This window comes from Myotis myotis, unplaced genomic scaffold (assembly GCF_014108235.1).
Source record: "Myotis myotis isolate mMyoMyo1 unplaced genomic scaffold, mMyoMyo1.p scaffold_m19_p_3, whole genome shotgun sequence".
Taxonomy (NCBI): domain Eukaryota; kingdom Metazoa; phylum Chordata; class Mammalia; order Chiroptera; family Vespertilionidae; genus Myotis; species Myotis myotis.
Genome location: NW_023416335.1, coordinates 11741732 through 11761171, shown reverse-complemented (window position 1 = coordinate 11761171; position 19440 = coordinate 11741732). Strand labels below are relative to the sequence as shown.

The window sequence follows — 19440 nt, the reverse complement described above, 5'->3', positions numbered from 1 at the left end:
GACTATGCTTACATCCTTCCAACACCATTTCAGTTTCCATCCCTACACCTAAATATAGAGCTTTATTATCTGGAAAATCAACAAAATGTCCAATAGAAATTAATTGAAAATAGAAGTAAATATGCTCTTAGAGGAGGCTTGTTTTTGTCATTGGCTTCTTTGTGCCTTTTTTATTTATTACTTTTAGGTTTGAATGTAAATGCATTTTTAGATAAATGGGATATAAAAAGGTGTAGTATAACTGTTTACAGTTTTAAAGTGTTCTCATGTTTATTGTTTTTCTGTTAAAGTGAATTGAAAATATTCTTAAAAATAGCTTTATGCCTTTTACTAAAAGTTATCAGAAAATTTAAATATATATAGGAGATGCCACAAAATGATTTTACCCTCTAGATGTCTAGAGTAAGAGTTGTTAAACTTGTTTTTGAAAGTGCCAGGATGAGCTTTGGCCATGTGGTTTTGGTTACAATTATTATACTCCAGCAGCCAGAAAAAAATATGTCCATGACTCATGTGGCTCTATAGCAGTAAACCTTTATTAATGAACAATAAAATTTGAATTTTATGTAATTTTCACATCATGGAATATTTCACCCTTTTATTTTTTACGACCAATTAAAAATATAAAATATAGTCCTATCTTGCTTTTCAAACAAAAACTGGCCACCTCTTTTCCTAGAATTGCCTGTTTTATTAACAGCTTTGTTAGTGCTTGAATACTGATGTTTCTGCTCTGCTCCGCTGTTCTTATCAGGCAAGCTAATGAAGAATATCAAATCCTGGCTAATTCCTGGCGCTATTCATCTGCTTTCTGTAACAAACTCTTCTTCAGTATGGTGGACTATGATGAGGGGACGGATGTTTTTCAACAGGTAAAAGTTTTATTTTCGTTTGCTAACATCTTTAATAGAGTCGGTTATGGTTGATACGTTTTGTTTGCCCGATAGACATACCATTTTTTAAGTAAGTTAACAAATACAGTAGTGGTTATAATAACTTGTTTGTTGGGATTAAAATACAGCTAATGTTATTTTTATCTTTGAGTAGTGTTTGCCATTAGCAAGTATGGTAAACGCATTTTAACTTTGGATTGTGGAGGAAATGTGTTTTGTCAGCATACAATGGCAGTTTACATGCATTAACCTTATTTTGATATTTAATTGTATGTAGTTTAAGGTAATATTGTGCATAAAAGTATGAAATTTTATCTAAAATTCAATGTTTTAATCTTTACTTCTTTCCATATGGCAGATAGTTTTATATACAAACTATTAAATATTTTTTGAAAAGTAGACCGAATAGTGTCCCTCCCAAATTCATATGTTGAAGCCCTAACCCCAATGTGACCATTTTTTGGAGACAGGGACCTTACAGAGGAAATTAAACATAAAATGAGGTCATAAAGATGGGACCCTAATCCAGTAGGTCCTCATTTAACCCTCATTACCTCCTTAAACTGGTGTCTAAGGAGGACACCACTTCCTGGACCTGGTTGTGAGGAAGACACGAGGAGTATATGTGCACAGAGATAAAGCCATGTGAGGACATAAAGAAGGTGACCATCTTCCAGCCAGGAAGACAGGTCTGACTAGTAACAAAGCTTCCTGGAGCTTCGATCTTAGACTTTCAGCCTTCAGAACTGTGAGGAAATATGCTTCTGTTATTTAGGCCACCCCATCTCTGTGTGTTACAGCAACCTGAGCAGACTAATAGGTTGTCATCCAGTCTTCTCCATAGAGCAAGGTACAGGATTGTGGTATAAGTATGCTAGTTGTCATCAATTTGTGTCATTGTCATTGCTAACATCGAGTACTTATGTTCCAAGGACTCTTTTTAGTGCTTCACATATATTCTTTCATTTAGCTTCCCAATGACCCACTGAGAAAGGTATTGTTATCTGTATTTCACAGATCAGGAACTTAAGGTATGGCAAGGTGCAGTCACTTGTTGGAGGTTATAAAGCTATTGTCATATGGAGCTAGAATTTAAGTGCTGAACTCGTTCCCAGAGTTCCTCTTACCCTGCAGTTATTAATGCTTTATGTTCATCACTGCTTGATCAGTGCCTTTCAAATGTAAAACTTCTTACAGTGCCAGGCATTGATTAGTTTGGGTATCTTGGTCTATTTTATATTCCTCATATTTATTTTCCTCAATATTTATTGTCATATATTTACATATGACACGCAGCATAATGCTTTGCCAGGTCATGGGACAGCATTTAGTTTTGTAAGGAGTCTAGTTCACTAATTATAAAGGGTCATTAGTGAGTTTTTTTGCTTATTTGCTCCGAGGTTGATTAATTAATTATTCATCTTTGCCAGTTTCTAGTTGAATAAGATAAATTTCCTCTTTTGCCTTGATCTTTCTTTAGTATTCTTTACTTATTTCTTTCTCCATAATCTTATTTTGCAGATAATTACTTTTGTTCATATATTCAATCAAATATTGAGCAATGAATTTCCTTATAAAGGAAAATTACAATACTATAAGAGCCAAATATTCTTTCCTGTAATTTATAGGTCTCTATAGAATCTCCTGATTGTTCTTAGAGGTCGTCAGATGGAAGTGCTCTTCATTATATACATGACTCCTCTCTACCATATATAGGCAATAGTCATCCAGGCCTAATCTAACTGCTAGAGCAAAAGCTTCAAGCCCAAATGTCTGTCCTGGACAGGCTGTAAACTAAGCAAAGAGAGTAGGTTGGGTTAGTGTCATTTTGTTATGGTCTCTTTGTTTATGTACACACTTAGCATATTTAACACATTAGTTCTTCACTTGCACGAGTAAATATGCTCTCTCCTGTATTTATTTCAACAAAGTCTTTCTTGGCCTTTTAAAAAAATAGATCTTCAATGGAGCCAGATATTCCACTGTCCTAACTACTGTAAGAAATGAAATCAGCTACAGGCCAGGCAGCTGGCTCTTGGGCTGGGCGTTGAGGAAAGAGTGTGCTGGGGGCGGGGACTGCGGAAACGGAGGAGACACACCCAGCTCCAGGACTGAGGAAATGCAAGCCACATCTAGATGTGGTTTTCAAGAAGAGGTCCAAATCCAATCTCTCTGTCTTTAAAATATTGGCAGCTAATTCAGATTAAACAAAACTGTGAGACCAAGTCAGCCTGTTTTTGTGCTGGTACTGACTATAGGCTGCCAGTATATAACCAGACGGCTGTGTGGTTAGAGATAATCATTGAAATCTTTTATATTATATGCTTTACACGTTAAGTTTGGCATAGATATGAGAGCTGAAGTCAAGATGGTTTTAAATTGCAAAATTTCCTGAGGCTAATTTTGATTCAGCAGAATTACGAATATAGAACCGCTTTGTCTTTTCCAAAACCTAGCCCCTGGCTTAGCAATGAGTTTTCATGTTTAAATGCAGAAATGCATAAAAGTTATAGCAGTTAATGATTTTTATGGGTAATTATAATCCACACAAAAACAGAATTATATATTTTGTTTGACATGAGAACCACTGAAAGATTTTTAATGCTTATGTTTCTTTTTCTCATCGATTATTGAGTCACATTTTGTTGAAGTACTTTCTCTAAACTGATGCTTTAAAGCACTGTCAGCAGTATTGTGGTGTTGGAATACAATATTAATAACAAGTGCAGAAATTTGGCAATTCTTGGCACGACGGGGACTTGCTGGGCAAGTAACTTCAATTATATGTGATTCCCGTGCAATGGCTGGGCTAAGTGCCTGACAACAGGCCATGGAGTAGGAATATGGTGTGTTAGGAGGAGCTCTGCACTAGAAATCAGGCCTGTGTTGTAACCTGCTTTATTGTAGCCTTGGGGAATTTGTACATTTTAATTAAGATGAAAACTTTGAATTATATGATTTGTTTTTAACTCTGAAATTCTAGGATGTTAAGCCTTAGCTTGGGTTTTGTGATTGTTCCACTGCAAGGAATTTCTTCCTTGAAATCGTATATTTCCACATGTATTTCCATGTTGGCTGTAGCTATCTCTTGTGCATTTCTCTGTCAGGGAAACACACGTGAACACAGTCAGGAGTGGGAGAAAACAGGGAAGAAAGGAACCTGTGACTGTGTTTTGTTCCACTTAACAGACATTAAATGTCCACAACGTGCATCCCACTGCTGGCTCTTTACCTCAGTGTCAACCGTGGTCTATGGGCAGTGCTGATCTACAGTTCAAGTCATGGCCCAAAATCCCTTGGCTTTTAATTTGTGACATTTTTCATAATTCCTGGGCAGCAAGAATTTAATCTGTATATATTTTTGCAGTTTGTTCCTCAATGCAAATTTATCTAATATTTGTTTTTAGATATTTTATTGTTAAGCACCATTTATACTGTACTAGTATCTTACTCAGTACACTTTTCAAATAGAAATTGCCTTTAGAAAATAACGAGATATAACCATTTTTAAGACAGTTGAATTAATAGAGAAGTTAAATAGAAAAAGACTATCATTGTGGATTTCTGCTTCAGTCTGGTAAATTCCGATTGTTTAGAGCAAAAATGTTGGTTTCTGTGACAGTCATCAGCATTTTTTAAGTTTAATAGAGTCAATCTACTTATAATTTGTTTGAAATTAATTCCATAATCTATATATATATAAAGCCTAAGTGACCATCTGACCAGTAGCTATAATGGGCAGTGACCACCAGGGGGCAGGAGCTGCTGCGGTGACTTGGCAGCTCTGGTTCTCAGGTGAAGCGCCTGGAACCAGAGAGGAGGAAGCCCGATTCCGGGGTGCATCACCTGAGAACTGCCCTCTCGCAATCCAGGATCCCTCAGGAAATGTTGGAGAGTTGGTTTCGGTCCAATCCCCGTAGGCCAGGCCATGCACCAGGCCTCTAGTATATTTATATTGTTCATCAAATGCCAGTACTTTTTCTCAAGTCGAATAGTCCATGCACTGCCAAATTGCAATATTTCTATTTTACACTTTGAATTACTTCATATTTTACTCTAATTATAGAATTTAAGGTAGGAAAAGAATGAAATAGCTGATAGAATATGAATGATGCCTGTTGAATGTGGAGGTTCAGCACACAGCCTAATTTATAAGTTCTTTTTACTCAGGAGTGCATTAAGGTGAATAAAACAGTAATTAAGTTCTGGAAAGCCACTGGGTTTTCGAATAAATGCTATCTTTCCAAAACTCATGGAGGAAAAAACATGAGCTGTTAGATGAACGCTATATAAAGATGTTATATTTAATTTTATTTTCTGTCTTATAGCTCAACATGAACTCTGCTCCTACATTCATGCATTTCCCTCCAAAGGGCAGACCCAAGAGAGCTGATACTTTTGACCTTCAAAGAATTGGATTTGCAGCTGAACAGCTCGCAAAGTGGATTGCTGACAGAACGGATGTTCATGTATGTATTTCTCCTCCACAGTTTTAAATAATAGGCTAATTAGCTTGGTTTGTTAGGGCATGTAATAAGGCCACAGGATTTTTAACATTTCCCTATGCAGCATTTTTCCTTACTTAGAGAAAACTGTCTGATAACTATAAGCTATAAATTAGGTGAATTTAAAATGTCATTATTCTAAAAATCATTTAAGAACTATTAAACTGTATGTGAGGCAAAAAGTAATTTCAGAGGCTAAAAAAATATACTGAATATTACTCAGTGGTATTAATAATCAATTTCTAATTAAAAAGCTAGATGCATAATTTTTATCTATTATTTGGGCAGGTACAAAGGCGATAACACCTTCTTTTCATGAGCCATGTGAGAAAATGCCACACATACACTGTTCTTGGCACTGTAAGGTGGTGTAACTATTCTACATCATATCTTTATTTTATGTCATTTACCTTAAGGAAATAATCGAGGATGATTTAAACCTGCAGTCGCCAATCTTTCGGACCTCAGGGACCACCAGTGGTCGGCGGACCATGGGTTGGCTACCACTGAGAAACTACTTAGCCATAAACATTTTTTTAAAAGAGGAAATCACTGTATAAGTTGCAGGCATACAGTTTTATAATACATCACTTGTATATTGCATTGTGTGCACACCATCCAAAATCTAGTCTCCTCTGTCATCTTATGTATGACCCTTCCCTTCTGGGAACCACCATGCTATTGTCTGTGTCATGAGTTTGTTCCTTTATTTTATATCCCACATATGAATAAAATCCTTTTCCAACTGACATACTTGGCATAATATATGCAAGATCCATCTGTTTGTTGCAAATGGCATTATTTAATCCTTTCTATGACTGAATAGTGCTCCATTTATAAATGTACCACATCCAGTCATCAGTTGCAGGACACTTAGGTTATTTCCATGGCTTTGCTGTTGTGAATAATGCTGCAATGAATATGGGTATGTATATCTCTATAGATAAAGTGTTTTCAAATTTTTTCAGGTAGATACCCAGAAGAGGGATTGCTGGGTCATATGGTAACTTGATTCTTATTTTAGGAACCTCTGGACTATTTTCCATAGAGGCTGCACCAGCTTACATTCCTACCAGCCCCTTTTCTCTACATCATTTCCAACACTTACTTCTTGTCTTGAGAATAGTCATTCCAGCAGTCATTCTATGAAGTGGTATCTCATTGTGGTTTTAATTTTTCTTTCCCTTGTAGCTATTGAAGTTAAGCATCTTTTCATATATCTATATGTCTTCATGGGAAAAGTGTGTGTTCAGGTCCTCTGTGCATTGTTTAATTGGATGGGTTGTTTGGTGTTGAGCTGTATGAGTTCTTTATATATTTTAGAGATTAGACTCTTATCGGAGATATCGTTTGCAAATATCTTCTCCCTTTTGGTTTGTTACCTTATTTAGTTGATGGTTTCTGTTGCTGTACAGAGATTTTTAAATTTGATCTAGTCCCATTCATGAATTTTTGCCTCTACTTCCCTTGCTTTGAAGTTCACAAAAACCCCTTTGAGACCAAGGTGTGTAAGTTTAGTACCAATGTTTTTTTTCCTATATGTTTTATTGTTGCAGGTCTTATTTAGTTAATTTTTCAGTTTGGTGTAAGCATTCTAGTTTTATTCTTTTGCATGTGGCTTTCCTTTCTTCACTGTATGTTTTTGCCTCCATTATCAAAAAACATTTTTTTGTCCATGTATGTGTGGGTTTATCCAGTTTTGTTCCTTGTTCTGTTTTTCTGCCAAAACTATGCTGTTTTGATTATTGTAGGTTTGTAGTAAAATTTGAGGTCAGGGAGTGTGATACCTCCAGCTGATCTAATTCAGGCTCATCTTGCATCTGCCTACCTACCCTACCCAGCACTCAGTTAGCCATTTCTCCTAAGAGCCTTGTTTTCTTTTAGTGGTGAATGTTAGTAGAACCAAGACCTATACATACTGTGAAATCATGAGTTCATACCAATTATGTCTACTTATAAAATATAGTCTTGATGTTCATTAAAGCACAATCATGAAAGTGAAAAGACAGCCCACAGAATGGAAGAAAATATTTGCAAATCATTTTTCTTAGATGGGACTTACATCTATTATACAGGGCTCTTACAACTCAGTAACATAAAGATCACTTAAACAGTGGGTAAAGGATCTGAATAAACATTTCTGCAAGGAAAGTATACAAATGTCCAATAAGCACATGAAAAGATGGCTTGTCATCAGGGCACTGCAATTCAAACTCACAATGAGATACCCATTCACCCCCACAAAGGTGGCTAAATCATTGAGATAATAAATGTTGGTAAGTGGAGAATTGGAACCCTCATATACCACTAGTGGGAATGCAAAATAGCACAGCCACTTTCGAAAACAGTTTCTCAAACTATTAAACATAGTTACCACATGACCCAGCAATTCCACTCCTACATATATACCTAAGAAAAATGTAAACATATGCCCACACAAAAAATTGTACAAGAATGTTTATAGCAGCATTACCCATAATATCTGTCAACTGGTTAATGAATGAATAAAATGTGATATATGCATACAATGGAGTATTCACCCTTAAATGAAGTATGGGCACATGCTACAAGGGTGAACCTTGAAAACGTTATGCTAAGGGAAAGAAACCAATAACAAAAGACCACATACAGTGGGGCCTTGACTTAACGAGTGTCCTGACTAACGAGTTTTTCGAGATACGAGCCATCTCTCGGCCGGTTTTTTGCTTTGAGTTGCGAGCTAAAATTCGGGTTACGAGCCAGCTTCAGATACCCCACCGCTAGTTGGCGCAGCGAATGTCACAGTGAACGCCACAACATCAGCCCAGCATCACGTGTCTCACTCGTTCACTTTTTGATTTGACATACGAGTAATTTGAGTTACGAGCTCCGTCACAGAACGAATTAAACTCGTAAGTCAAGGCCCCACTGTATTATATGAAAGTCCAGAATAGGTAAATCTATAGTGATAGAAAGTATACTAGTGGTTGCTTAGGGCTAGAGGGGGTAGGGTAAAGGGAATAAATGCTAAAGGGTATGGGACTTCCTGTTGAAATTATTGTAATTTTCTGATTCTGACTTATGATTGCATATATCAATAAATATGCTAAACTGAATTGTACAGTTTGAGTAGTGAATTGTATGCTATTTGGATTATTTCTCAATAAAACCGTTTTTAAGAAGCCTTTTTAAAAGGTCCCAGTTTGAAATAATACAAATATTATGTCCCCATCTCACCTTTACTCTTTGCCAGATGATCCCATGTTCTCTGGATTAATCAGAACAGAATTAATCTGGGTTGAATATGCAAAGGTAGTTTTGCATATGTTTAACTGTAGTTACCTAAAATGAGCAAGACTTTTTACATTGTCATGATGTTTCAAGGTATATATTTTTGATTTGTAAGGAGTGAAAAGAATGTTAGTGCAAGGTCTGAAAGTGAGGTGTCCCCTTTCTAAATTGTTTGTATTGACGATTGGAAGGACTTAGAATGTGGTCAGGAGAAAAAATTGGTATTTTCCTTTCACTTAAAGTTTTCATTGCATTTTTGCAGATTCGAGTCTTCAGACCACCCAACTACTCTGGCACCATCGCTTTGGCCCTGTTAGTGTCGCTTGTTGGTGGTTTGCTCTATTTAAGAAGGAACAACTTGGAGTTCATCTATAACAAGACTGGTTGGGCCATGGTATCTCTGGTATGTTATCACATTGTACTTCCCCCCTATATTTTGTAAAATAGCATAAGTTGTATAATATGAACAGAATGAGCCAGATTGTTACATAATGGAAACACATTGCACCCTGTCTTTCAGTGTATAGTCTTTGCTATGACTTCTGGTCAGATGTGGAATCATATCCGTGGACCTCCCTATGCTCATAAGAACCCACACAATGGACAAGTGGTAGGTGCACTTCCTAAGCATCCATAGTCTGAACTGCAATTCTGTTCATATAGGAACCAGAAATTAGTGTTTAGGAAGAAAGGGTTGTATATGTGAATCTGTGTTCTTTCTCTTCTCATTTGCTACCTCTGCCATGTACATGCACATAACATACAGTATATATTGGGTTTTCCTTTTTTTAGTGTCAGGACTGCTTTAATTTTGATTAAAAAATTAGCCATGTACCTACATCAAATTTATATGCATAAACTACTTTTTCTACTTATTTTTTATTATCACCACAGCAGTATAGACGCTCACAAGAGGAAGTAGGATTACATGTAGGCAAATTGGTGAAAACCTAAAGTGAACTTCAAAGTTCATAAGCACGAAAGTGGTGCGCCAGTGTCCATTTCAATTGATCTGGATGTTAATGGAGTTCTGTGCTTTGGCATTTGGGCTTAATAGTTGTACTTTGTAATTTTGTTGCCTGTTTTGCATTTTGATGAATCCCTGTCTGCGTTTAACAAGGCATGGCATCTCTCTTTTTTCCTTTTCTTACCAGAGCCTTTTGTGTCCTGCCTCATGCCTTCGTGGCTCTATCGAGCTACTAGTAGGGAACACGGGCTGATCAGAGAGTCTTCTGTTGGGATAAAGCATGAAAAACCTGGGCTCTTTCTGTGTAACACCATTAAGTCATGTTTTAGAAACGTAAGATTCACAGCCACTGTTATTTCTTCCACACATTTAACTTTGGAACCCTGTAGCATTACGTGCAACATTTCTTCATTTGTAAAATATCAAAGTAGAAATAGTTTCTGTTCCAAGGCCACATTAAAAGTTACTGCCCTCGTAGGTTGGCTGTCTTTCAGGAAGAAGTGAAGGCATGTTTGGGCTGTAAAACTCGCGTTACGCAACCAAGGATGAACCACCCCCCTCCTTCCCAAGGTGTCACAGCTGTGGGGCAAGTACCCACTATGGGAGCTAATGGGAGGGCCAGGGGCACTGCCAAATGCTCTGCCGTGCAAAGGTCAGCCCCCAACAAAGTGTCATCAGGCACAAAGTGTCAGAGTGTTAAAGAGGAGAGACCTTGGTTCAGGGCTATAGAGAACCTTAGTATAATTTTGTCATACATGTTTTGCAGCCAAGGATATTATCTCATCTAGCATATATACCCCAGGATGACTTTATAAAAGTGTTTTTAGATGGAAGTAACCAGTGCTAGGATCACAGTGACCTATATATAGTTTAATGTTTAGAATGATTGTAGATATTGAATGTCATCAGTAAATATGACTGATATGTAAATAGTTTGGGTGTAATAGTGTTTTTTAACATACCTTAGTAAACATGATTTAATCTGTGCCATTTTACACGCTTAGAAGAGCTTTATGTGAAGAGCAAACTCTTTGCCTTTATTCTGAAGTATTCAGGCAAAGCGAAACAGGGAAAGAAAACAAGGTTGAGTTTCTCCCAAGCTCTGCCTCTTCCAGGTATATTATTTGGGGGAAGTTTGTCTGTTTTTCTATAAAATGAGTCTAATACTGCTTGTCTTACCTTGTAGTTGTCTGAGATAAAGTATGATATTACGTGTATTAGAATTTTTAAAAGTCTTAATTAGGGTTCTTCTCAAAGACAGTGATTCAAGGCACAGTAGTTTATATCAGAGGAGACAGAAACATGGGGTAGAAGAGGAAAACTGGGAAGGCAGTCAAAAAAGTGTCCGTTAGTGCTGGGGGGTCTCCGGGAACCAGTGCAGGACAAGTGGCGAGAGCAGCTGGGTTATTATATGCCACCTCTCCTCAGCCACTTGCTGAGTGCTCTTTCCCTGGAAGGCATTACTCCCCACACTGGTGGCCTTCAGCCGTGAAAGAAATCCAACAGGCAGTGCCATGCTGGTGGCGGGAGTCAGGCTGAAGGTGTAGGGGCCAGAGAACACACAGGGCACGCACAGACAGTGTACACTCCAACCCCCAGTGATGTGCCAGCTTTATTCTTTTCTAGTTGATTCCAAAGCAAGGGAAAGACATTGTGAAGAACTATACTTCTGAAGTGGTGTTTTTCAGGTATCATGCTCGGCTAGAAATAGCAACAAATAGTACTCAAAATGTCTCAGCAGTTGTGGGAAATTTTTTAAGCCAATGTCATATGTCTTGTAAACAATCCTGCAAGGGAAGTGTAAAAACGTGTATATATAGTTAAGAGTGTCTGTATCCATCAGAAATGATATTATTCTTATTACACATTGTAACAATTCTTATACAGATGAACACATTATGTATTTCCTTATAGTAGGTTTGTTATTGATGCTCCAGCAACAGGGCCTGTGTTTTGCATTGCCTTTTTGAGAAGTGGTATGTATGGCAGTCCCCTGAGCTAGTCACCCCTACTGCCCATTCGCCTCAGAACCAGCAGTATACTCTCAGGGACACGGTCAGAATGGGTAAGAGTTTTTGGTCATGCACTGAATTGATGGATAAAGAACCTGTGTCTTCTCTGGACTAGTGATTCTAGCTTGACTAGTTATGTTTTCTAACTAGACTGAACTACCTAGATGAGACAGGGTGGATAAGACTGTGGGGGATGTTGTTGGGTCTTCATTTAGCTATTTGTTTTTAAAATATCAACATATTCATATGTTAATTATGGAATAAAACATGTCTAGATGAATCTAAAAATGCTACCAGAATAAGTTTCACTGTATTGAGCTTAAAATCTAAATGAATACAGAGAAAGAAAAGGAATAGTGGAGGCAGTATGGTGCTGTGCTGATTGAAAGCTTATTTGTTTCTTCTTATTAAGATGCTACGAAATGACACAAGTACTAATGGTCCACTTAACAGCATGAAAGTCATCACAGAAGAAGCCATTACTGGGTAGCTAAAGGGAACCTATACAACTGTATAGTTCTGGGGCATAAAGACATTTTTTTTGTTGTTAAAAAACCAATCATCTTAAATGAAGTGCATTCATTGAGATAAAGCTTATACTTAGGTTATAACTCTCAACATAAATAAATGCACTTTTTAAGATTTGGCCTTTATCTGCTGCCTAAAGATTGCTGTGGGTTTACCAGATACAATTCAGAACTTTCCACTGCATTGCAGTTCAGTCATTAATAGAACTAAGAGCTGTGTTCTACGTGTACTGCAAAAGCATTTTATTGCAAAATGGCATGTAGCATACGCTAGAATTTATCATTAAGGAAGCACACTTTCTGTTTCAGGCAGCCTAACAGCCTTATACTTTCATGCCTCAGGGATTTGCATAAGCTTGCTCTTTGAGGGACATATTTTAGTAACAAGCTGAAAATTATATAGGCTTATTCAAGCTAACTATAATTATTTTTGTATAAAAATATTTACAGAGAAGTTCACTACTTTTATTGTACTCTTCATACCACCAGAAAAGAGGTCAATATATAAAGAAAAATTTTAAACAAAAAATCAGAAACACAATATACTAAAGATATGCAGAAAGCTTATGGTAGATTTCATAAATGATATTCTGCCCTTTGAGTTGTTATTTTTTCATCAAATCAGTATTTGTTGAGAGCCCATTAAATTCCAGGCAGTAGCCCGGCCAGTGTGTTCAGTGGTTCAATGTCAGACCTAAGAGCCAGGAGGTCACAGTTCGATCCCCAGTTGGGGACGTGCAGGAGGCAGCCGATCAATGATTCTCTCTCTCTCTCTCCCTCTTCCTCTCTGAAATCAATAAAAATATCTTTTAAAAAATTTCAGGCACTACGTTTTCTCTAGTAGTACAGCTACATCATGAGCTCACAGATATTGTATATGGATTTGCCCACATCTCAGCCATTAAAGCCTTCCCTGCTGCTTACTGCATTGCTGGTACTAGAAGCTGGAATTGTTTTAGAATTTTGTTCAGTACCATGATCGCTTTGTTGCTGTGACTCTGCATTTAACTTCTTTTGCCTTTTTATTCTTTGGATTTTCATAGTTTTTGTCTGCCTACTTGGCCTTTGGTAAAACTCCTTGCCTTGATGTCCACCTAGTTTGACTTCCATCTTCACAGTTAGCTCTATGCACTCTTGATTCTGGCCTCTGACTGATCGTGATTACCAATTTTTGTAGCCAATCCAAACTGCTGCTATACTTCCTTTCAACTGTTGTTACCTAGGATAGACCACAGGATTTGTATTCTACCTCCTAGCAAGCATTTCACACAGGACATATATTAAATAAATAATAGCTGAATAGATGAATATATATTTCTTTGCAAATAGGAATTCAAGTTATATTTTCAGCATTTCAAAAATGTTAAGTATATCAGGGGAAAAATTGTTTTTCCCTCCTAAGGTTTGTTTATACTTTGTAATTAAAATTTTGAAAGCACATACACAGAGGGATTATACAACTACAAAATGGGAATGTGTTTAATATGTCACACTGATTCTCTCTGAGAATCCAGAATAAATGTGATTTCAGAGGAAAAAAATGGAAAACAAAGAGAAGAAAAGAAGAATTGACTCTCCTGCAGAGAAAGGGATAAATTACTTGTTAACTGGTTCATATTGTTCAAACTTTTTCCAATTTTGGAAAGAATAATGTACTACATAGACCCCTGTGGTCCTTAAAACCAAGGAAATTATTCTCATCCTGTCAAGATTAATTTAATTATCTGAACATAATTCATAATAAGCATATTCAGTCTAGTTTTTAAAAAGCATTTTAAAGTTATATTTGCTGCAACTTCAAAATAAGACACTGAAAAGTTTGACACAGTATTTCTCATTCAATGCACTTTTTTCAAGCATCATTATATTTCAAGTCTAACAATTATGATTTAAATACAATATTCAGAAACTTGATGGAATTAGCATTAAAACTATGACATCAGTGTCCATATTATCTGTGTTTATATTAAAAGATTAGAAGCTTTGAGAAGTCTAATCTTGTATGTCACATACATTTGTCAAAACAGAATGAAAATGTATTGTGTCTTCTATTTAAAAAATGCCACAGTATAGTTTTGTCATGTTGTAGACCAAATAATGCTTTAGTATAAATGACTTCTAAAATTTCAGAATAATTAATAACCCTAAAGGAAAGAAATGATAGATATGGCTTAGAGAAATTTCTCATTATTTTGCATAAATCATGTTAAATACTTTAAAATAACAGTACATCTATATTTGTCTATTGACATCTGCCTTTCTTTATTTCTCTTTCCCCTATTTCCTCCCTCTCCCCAAATATTTTCAACTTTTGAGGTCGTTTTGGCTAATAGCCTGAAGCATATATTAGAATGGTATGCAGGTAAAATAATGATCAGATTATTTTATTCTCTGTTAATTTGGCTTTACAGTGAACACATAATACATTTTCTTTTATAATAAGTAATCTTGAAATGACATTCTTCCTTTCTCTACACTTAAAACCCCTCTTCCTAGTTCAGGTGTCACTTTTTTGATGAAGTAGTTTCTTTATGACCTTGGGTGAACATGAAGTTCTCCTACTTTGAATGGCCATGGTAGTTATTTGCCTTATTTATTCCTTTCAATTTTACATCATCTTTTTGCATAATCATGTCCATTAATAAAATGAAATGATCTTGACCACAGGATCAGAATATTCCTCAGCTTTATAGCTTCTTTATTATAGCTTTTTTTTTTCAAATATATTTTACTGATTTTCTCCAGAGAGGAAGGGAGAGGGACAGAGAGCTAGAAACATTGATGAGAAACATCGATCAGCTGCCTCCTGCACACTCCCCACTGAGAATGTGCCCGCAACCAAGGTACATGCCCTTGATGGGAATCGAACCCGGGACCCTTGAGTCCACAGGCCGACGCTCTATCCACTGAGCCAAACCGGTCAGGGCATATTATAGCTTCTTTATACTGTAAGACTATATAGACTTGGATAAGGACACATATGTAATACCTTAACCAGTGGTTCTCAACATTCTGGCCCTTTAAATACAGTTCCTCATGTTGTGACCCAACCATAAAATTATTTTCGTTGCTACTTCATAACTGTAATGTTGCTACTGTTATGATTCGTAATGTAAATATCTGACATGCAGGATGGTCTTAGGCGACCCCTATGAAAGGGTCACGACCCACAGGTTGAGAACCGCTGCCTTAATCAATAAAGAAAAATAAATAAAAAAAAAAAAAAGAAAATTTAGGGTAAAAAAAATTTACATGAAAAGACTATATAGATTTCCAAGTACATGTACTAAAGTTTTTTTTTAATGTTTTTATTGATTTTTAGAAAGAGAGGAAGGGAAAGGGATAGTGAGATAGAAACATTGATGAGAGAGGAACATCATCAATTGGCTGCCTCTTGCAGACCCCCTACTGGGTATTGAGCCCACAACCTGGGCATGCCCCCTGACTGGGAATCAAACCCGTGACCTCTTGGTTCATGGGTTGACGCTTAACTACTGAGCATCACTGGCCAGGCCTAAAGTTTAATCTATTTGAAAAGATTTGCACTTATTCAGAAGATATTTCATTTGGACTTACCCCAAACTATGTGTTGAAATACAGAGTTAATATATACCATGGAATGTTCTGAAACAATTTTTAAGTACTACATGCATCTACTAAACTTACACTCTTTTATCCCTGAGTGTAAAAATAGTTTAAAAAAACTGTTGAAATTTATAATATTCTAAAATAAGCCTCAGTCTTAAAATTAATTTTGTAATAGATGTACTAACAAAGCTGCTATTAATAATGCAAAAAAGCTGTAATTGTCTCCCAAAGAAGCAATTACTTATGAAAAGCAACCATTTATTTCTGCCAAGAAATAAAATTATTGTGTCCTACATCAGATTTTGCAGGAATCAGTCAAAAGCCCTGAAAGTTAGGTAACATTACAGTTTTCTTTCATTGAAAGGATGAAAATAATATTTTAGTAATAAAGGAAACATTATGGAATAAGTCATCACTAACTATATATTGTGTTTGAAATTTGATTTGCAGTTTATGTACTTATTAAGTCTTTAAGTTACAGGTTCAGATTCCAAATGTAAATTATAAATCTTCAGGAACGCTTTGCCCATTATATGAGGTTACATCACACCACTGTACATACCTGTCTGGGTCAGTTTAATTGGATATGCACACTAATACCTACAACTTATTCTTATACACTCAATTACATGGGATCAACAATGGTACATGCTTTAAAAAACTTCACAGTATCTGGAATGTGAAAGAGTGTGAAAGACAGAGCAATACCACTCTCTATTGTCTTCCAGGAGCCCTATGGCTATTACAGCCATACAAACTCTCGTAAGCCTTAGATGTAAAGAAGAAATATCTGTATTATTATTGTGTTTGAAAGTAATATGTCTTTAAAAAGTTTGTGCTGTTAGGTGATTATAGTATCTGACTGTATATTTTGATACTAAAGGTATTTCTCCTGTGCCATTCCTCATTTTTATGTAAAAATGAAGTGTTTTCCATACCTTTCATTGAAATGTCTTCACGGTGTTCTTGTATTGTTTAATTTTCGGTTTTGATCACTAGAAAGCATTATTTTTCTCCAGTTTTCTTATTAGTTAATATATTAAGTTCTGAAAACATGGATCATCTTCAACATATTTTAAACTACTCAGTTTATTAAAATAATAACCTGTAATTTACCTGTAATAACCTTTTAAGTTGTGATTTAGACTTCATTACTGATTAAGATATCACTGAAGGTATTCTCATTTTATAGAAAATTTTTTACTTTGCATTTTTCTCCTAGCATTTCTTTCATTCTAGAAACTTTCAAATCGTTATGCCTCTCTTTCTCTCTTTCTCTTTCTCCTATTTTATTAATGCTAGTAAATGCCAGTCAACCTGGATTTAAGTGTTCAGCTATCTGTAATTAAAATCTGGTATTAATAAGGGTAGAGTGGTCTGAGATAACTAATGTGAGTTTTAAAATTGCTATATTTGCAAAAAATGGTGACATGAGAGAACGCAGCCTTCCTGGCCCCCACAATGATCAGCGATTGGATAGATAGCTATCCACAGATATAAACAGCTCTGGGAGACCTACTGAGTCCACTTAGGAAGTTTTAGCAACACAGTGGAACAAAAAACCAAACCTGAGAGGAATTGCACAAAAAGAGAAGGAATTTGGCTTCATTTTGCCTATGTTATCCCATCGCGTTGTGGGTATTGCCCAGCCCTGGAAGAGGTCCCAGCTGGAAAGAATTCCCCTGTCCAGCTTTTCGAGGAACCTTGTGACAGGTGCTTTCATTTCCCTCCACCGAGACCAACAAAGCTGAGCTGTCCGGAGCCAGCCAGGATCAAGAAAGAGAAGCGGGGACTGTTATTAAACACAGTGGGAGTGATTGCTTTTTATAGAGACCAGCTCTGGGGAAAACACATCCGGTTTCATCACTGTGGAAGCCAGCAGCCAGCACAGGGATCCATGGACCCCTTGCACGTTTTGCCAGCTTTCACCCCGTAGGTATTTTCATGAGCTGATGCCAGCTGCCTAAGTTCCTCCCACTCCACTGAAGCCGGGGACTGCACCTGCAGCCACCCCTGGCCTCTGGTGCTGCACATGGGTCAGACACCAACCGCCTAAGTCTGTCCCACCCTCAGAGGGGCCCAGGAGCAATTCTGGCTGCCAGTTTGGGGTGCTGCAGTGCTCGGTGCAAGCCTGGACACCCTGTGGCCTGAGCTGAAGACACATCATTCCCCTCCCCCCCCACCTAGTGGTACCACATATCCCACACCTGGTGCCCTGGACCACTAGACTCCAGTGACAGCAGACTCCATGTGCCCCCGCCCACAGGTGAAAAACTTTCCTTACCAAAGCCAGCCCATGAAATTGGGAAGAGGTGACTGCTTCTTAAGTGCTGACACACCTACACATCTCTACAGCAGTCACACAGACTCAGAAACATGACACCACCAAAGGAATACAGGAAACCTGCTGTAACTGGCCCCAAGGGAATGGAGAACCAGGTATTGCCCCACAACAAAACCATTTTTTTATTGTTCTGAAAAGATTTCAGAACTGAAGAATAAGATACACTGAACTACAGAATCGAATAGAGAACTTTCACAGCAGACTTGACTATACAGAAAAATCAGTGAGCTACAAACATTAAATGAAATTACCCAATCAGAGGAACAAAATAAAAATAGAATAAAAAGGAAGGAAGAAATCCTGCAAAACCTATGGATCACCATCAAAAGAAATAATGTATAGATCATTGGAGTCTCAGAAGGAGAAGAGAGGAGTAGAGGAGGTAGAAAGTTTATGTAAGCAAATACTGAAAACTTCCTAAACATGGGAGATATATGGATATCCAGGTTCTGAAGCTAGTAGGTAACCCCAGAATTTAAATAAGAAAGATCATTTTTAAGACGTGTAATAATAAAATGTCTAAAACGAAAGACAGAGGATTTTAAAAGCAACAACAACAAAGTCTCACACAAGATCATCCCCGGCAGGCTATCAGCAAATGTGTCAGCAAAGACCCTGCAGGCCAAGAAAGATGGAGGATATATTCAAGTGCAGAAAAAAGGAATGCCCAAGAAGGCTACTTTACCACCAAAGTTGTCCTTTGAAATGGGAGTGAGAGAAAGACTCCTTAATAAATAGCTGAGTATGTAGAGTAGTACAGCCACTATGGAAAACAATATGTAGGTTCCTGAAAAGATTAAAGATAGAACCATATGATGCAAATACCATAATTCTGTGTCTATATCCAAAGGAATTGAAAACAGGATCTCACCCCCACCCCCATGTTCATTGCACTGTTATTCACAATAGCCTAGAAATAGAAACAAACTCCTGCCTCTCAATGAATAAGTGGTTTTATATATAGATATATATATCAGTATTGCTAATCCATGGAAAGAAAGAAATCCTGCCATTTTGGAAACTTAAATGAACCTTGAGGGCATTGTGCTTAGTTAAGTAAGCCAGACAGACAAAGACAAATAGATTGTGATAGTATGCTACAACATATATGTCGGATTAAAAAGGAACAAACTTACAGAAACAGAGTAGAGTGATGGTTATCAGAGGTTGTGGGTAGGGAAAATGGGAAGATATTGGTCAAAAGGTAATGACTTCCAGATATAAGATCTATAAGTTATATGCTAGAAAGTTTATAAGAGTAGATCTTAAATGTACTTACTGCAAAAAAAGAACTAGTAATTATGTGACTGGATGGTGGTAATTAACACTGGACT

The 19440-nt window shown here is 36.9% G+C and overlaps 1 protein-coding gene across 1 annotated transcript in view; it reads left to right on the top strand.

Moving 5' to 3' along the window:
- Window positions 1-19440, top strand: part of TUSC3 (tumor suppressor candidate 3) — a 106393-nt gene that overhangs the window by 50760 nt on the left and 36193 nt on the right. Inside the window, exons 3-6 of the mRNA XM_036299950.1 lie at window positions 755-872; window positions 5222-5362; window positions 8931-9071; window positions 9189-9278. Coding sequence (XP_036155843.1) covers window positions 755-872; window positions 5222-5362; window positions 8931-9071; window positions 9189-9278 — 490 coding nt within the window. The remainder of the gene's footprint in view (window positions 1-754; window positions 873-5221; window positions 5363-8930; window positions 9072-9188; window positions 9279-19440) is intronic.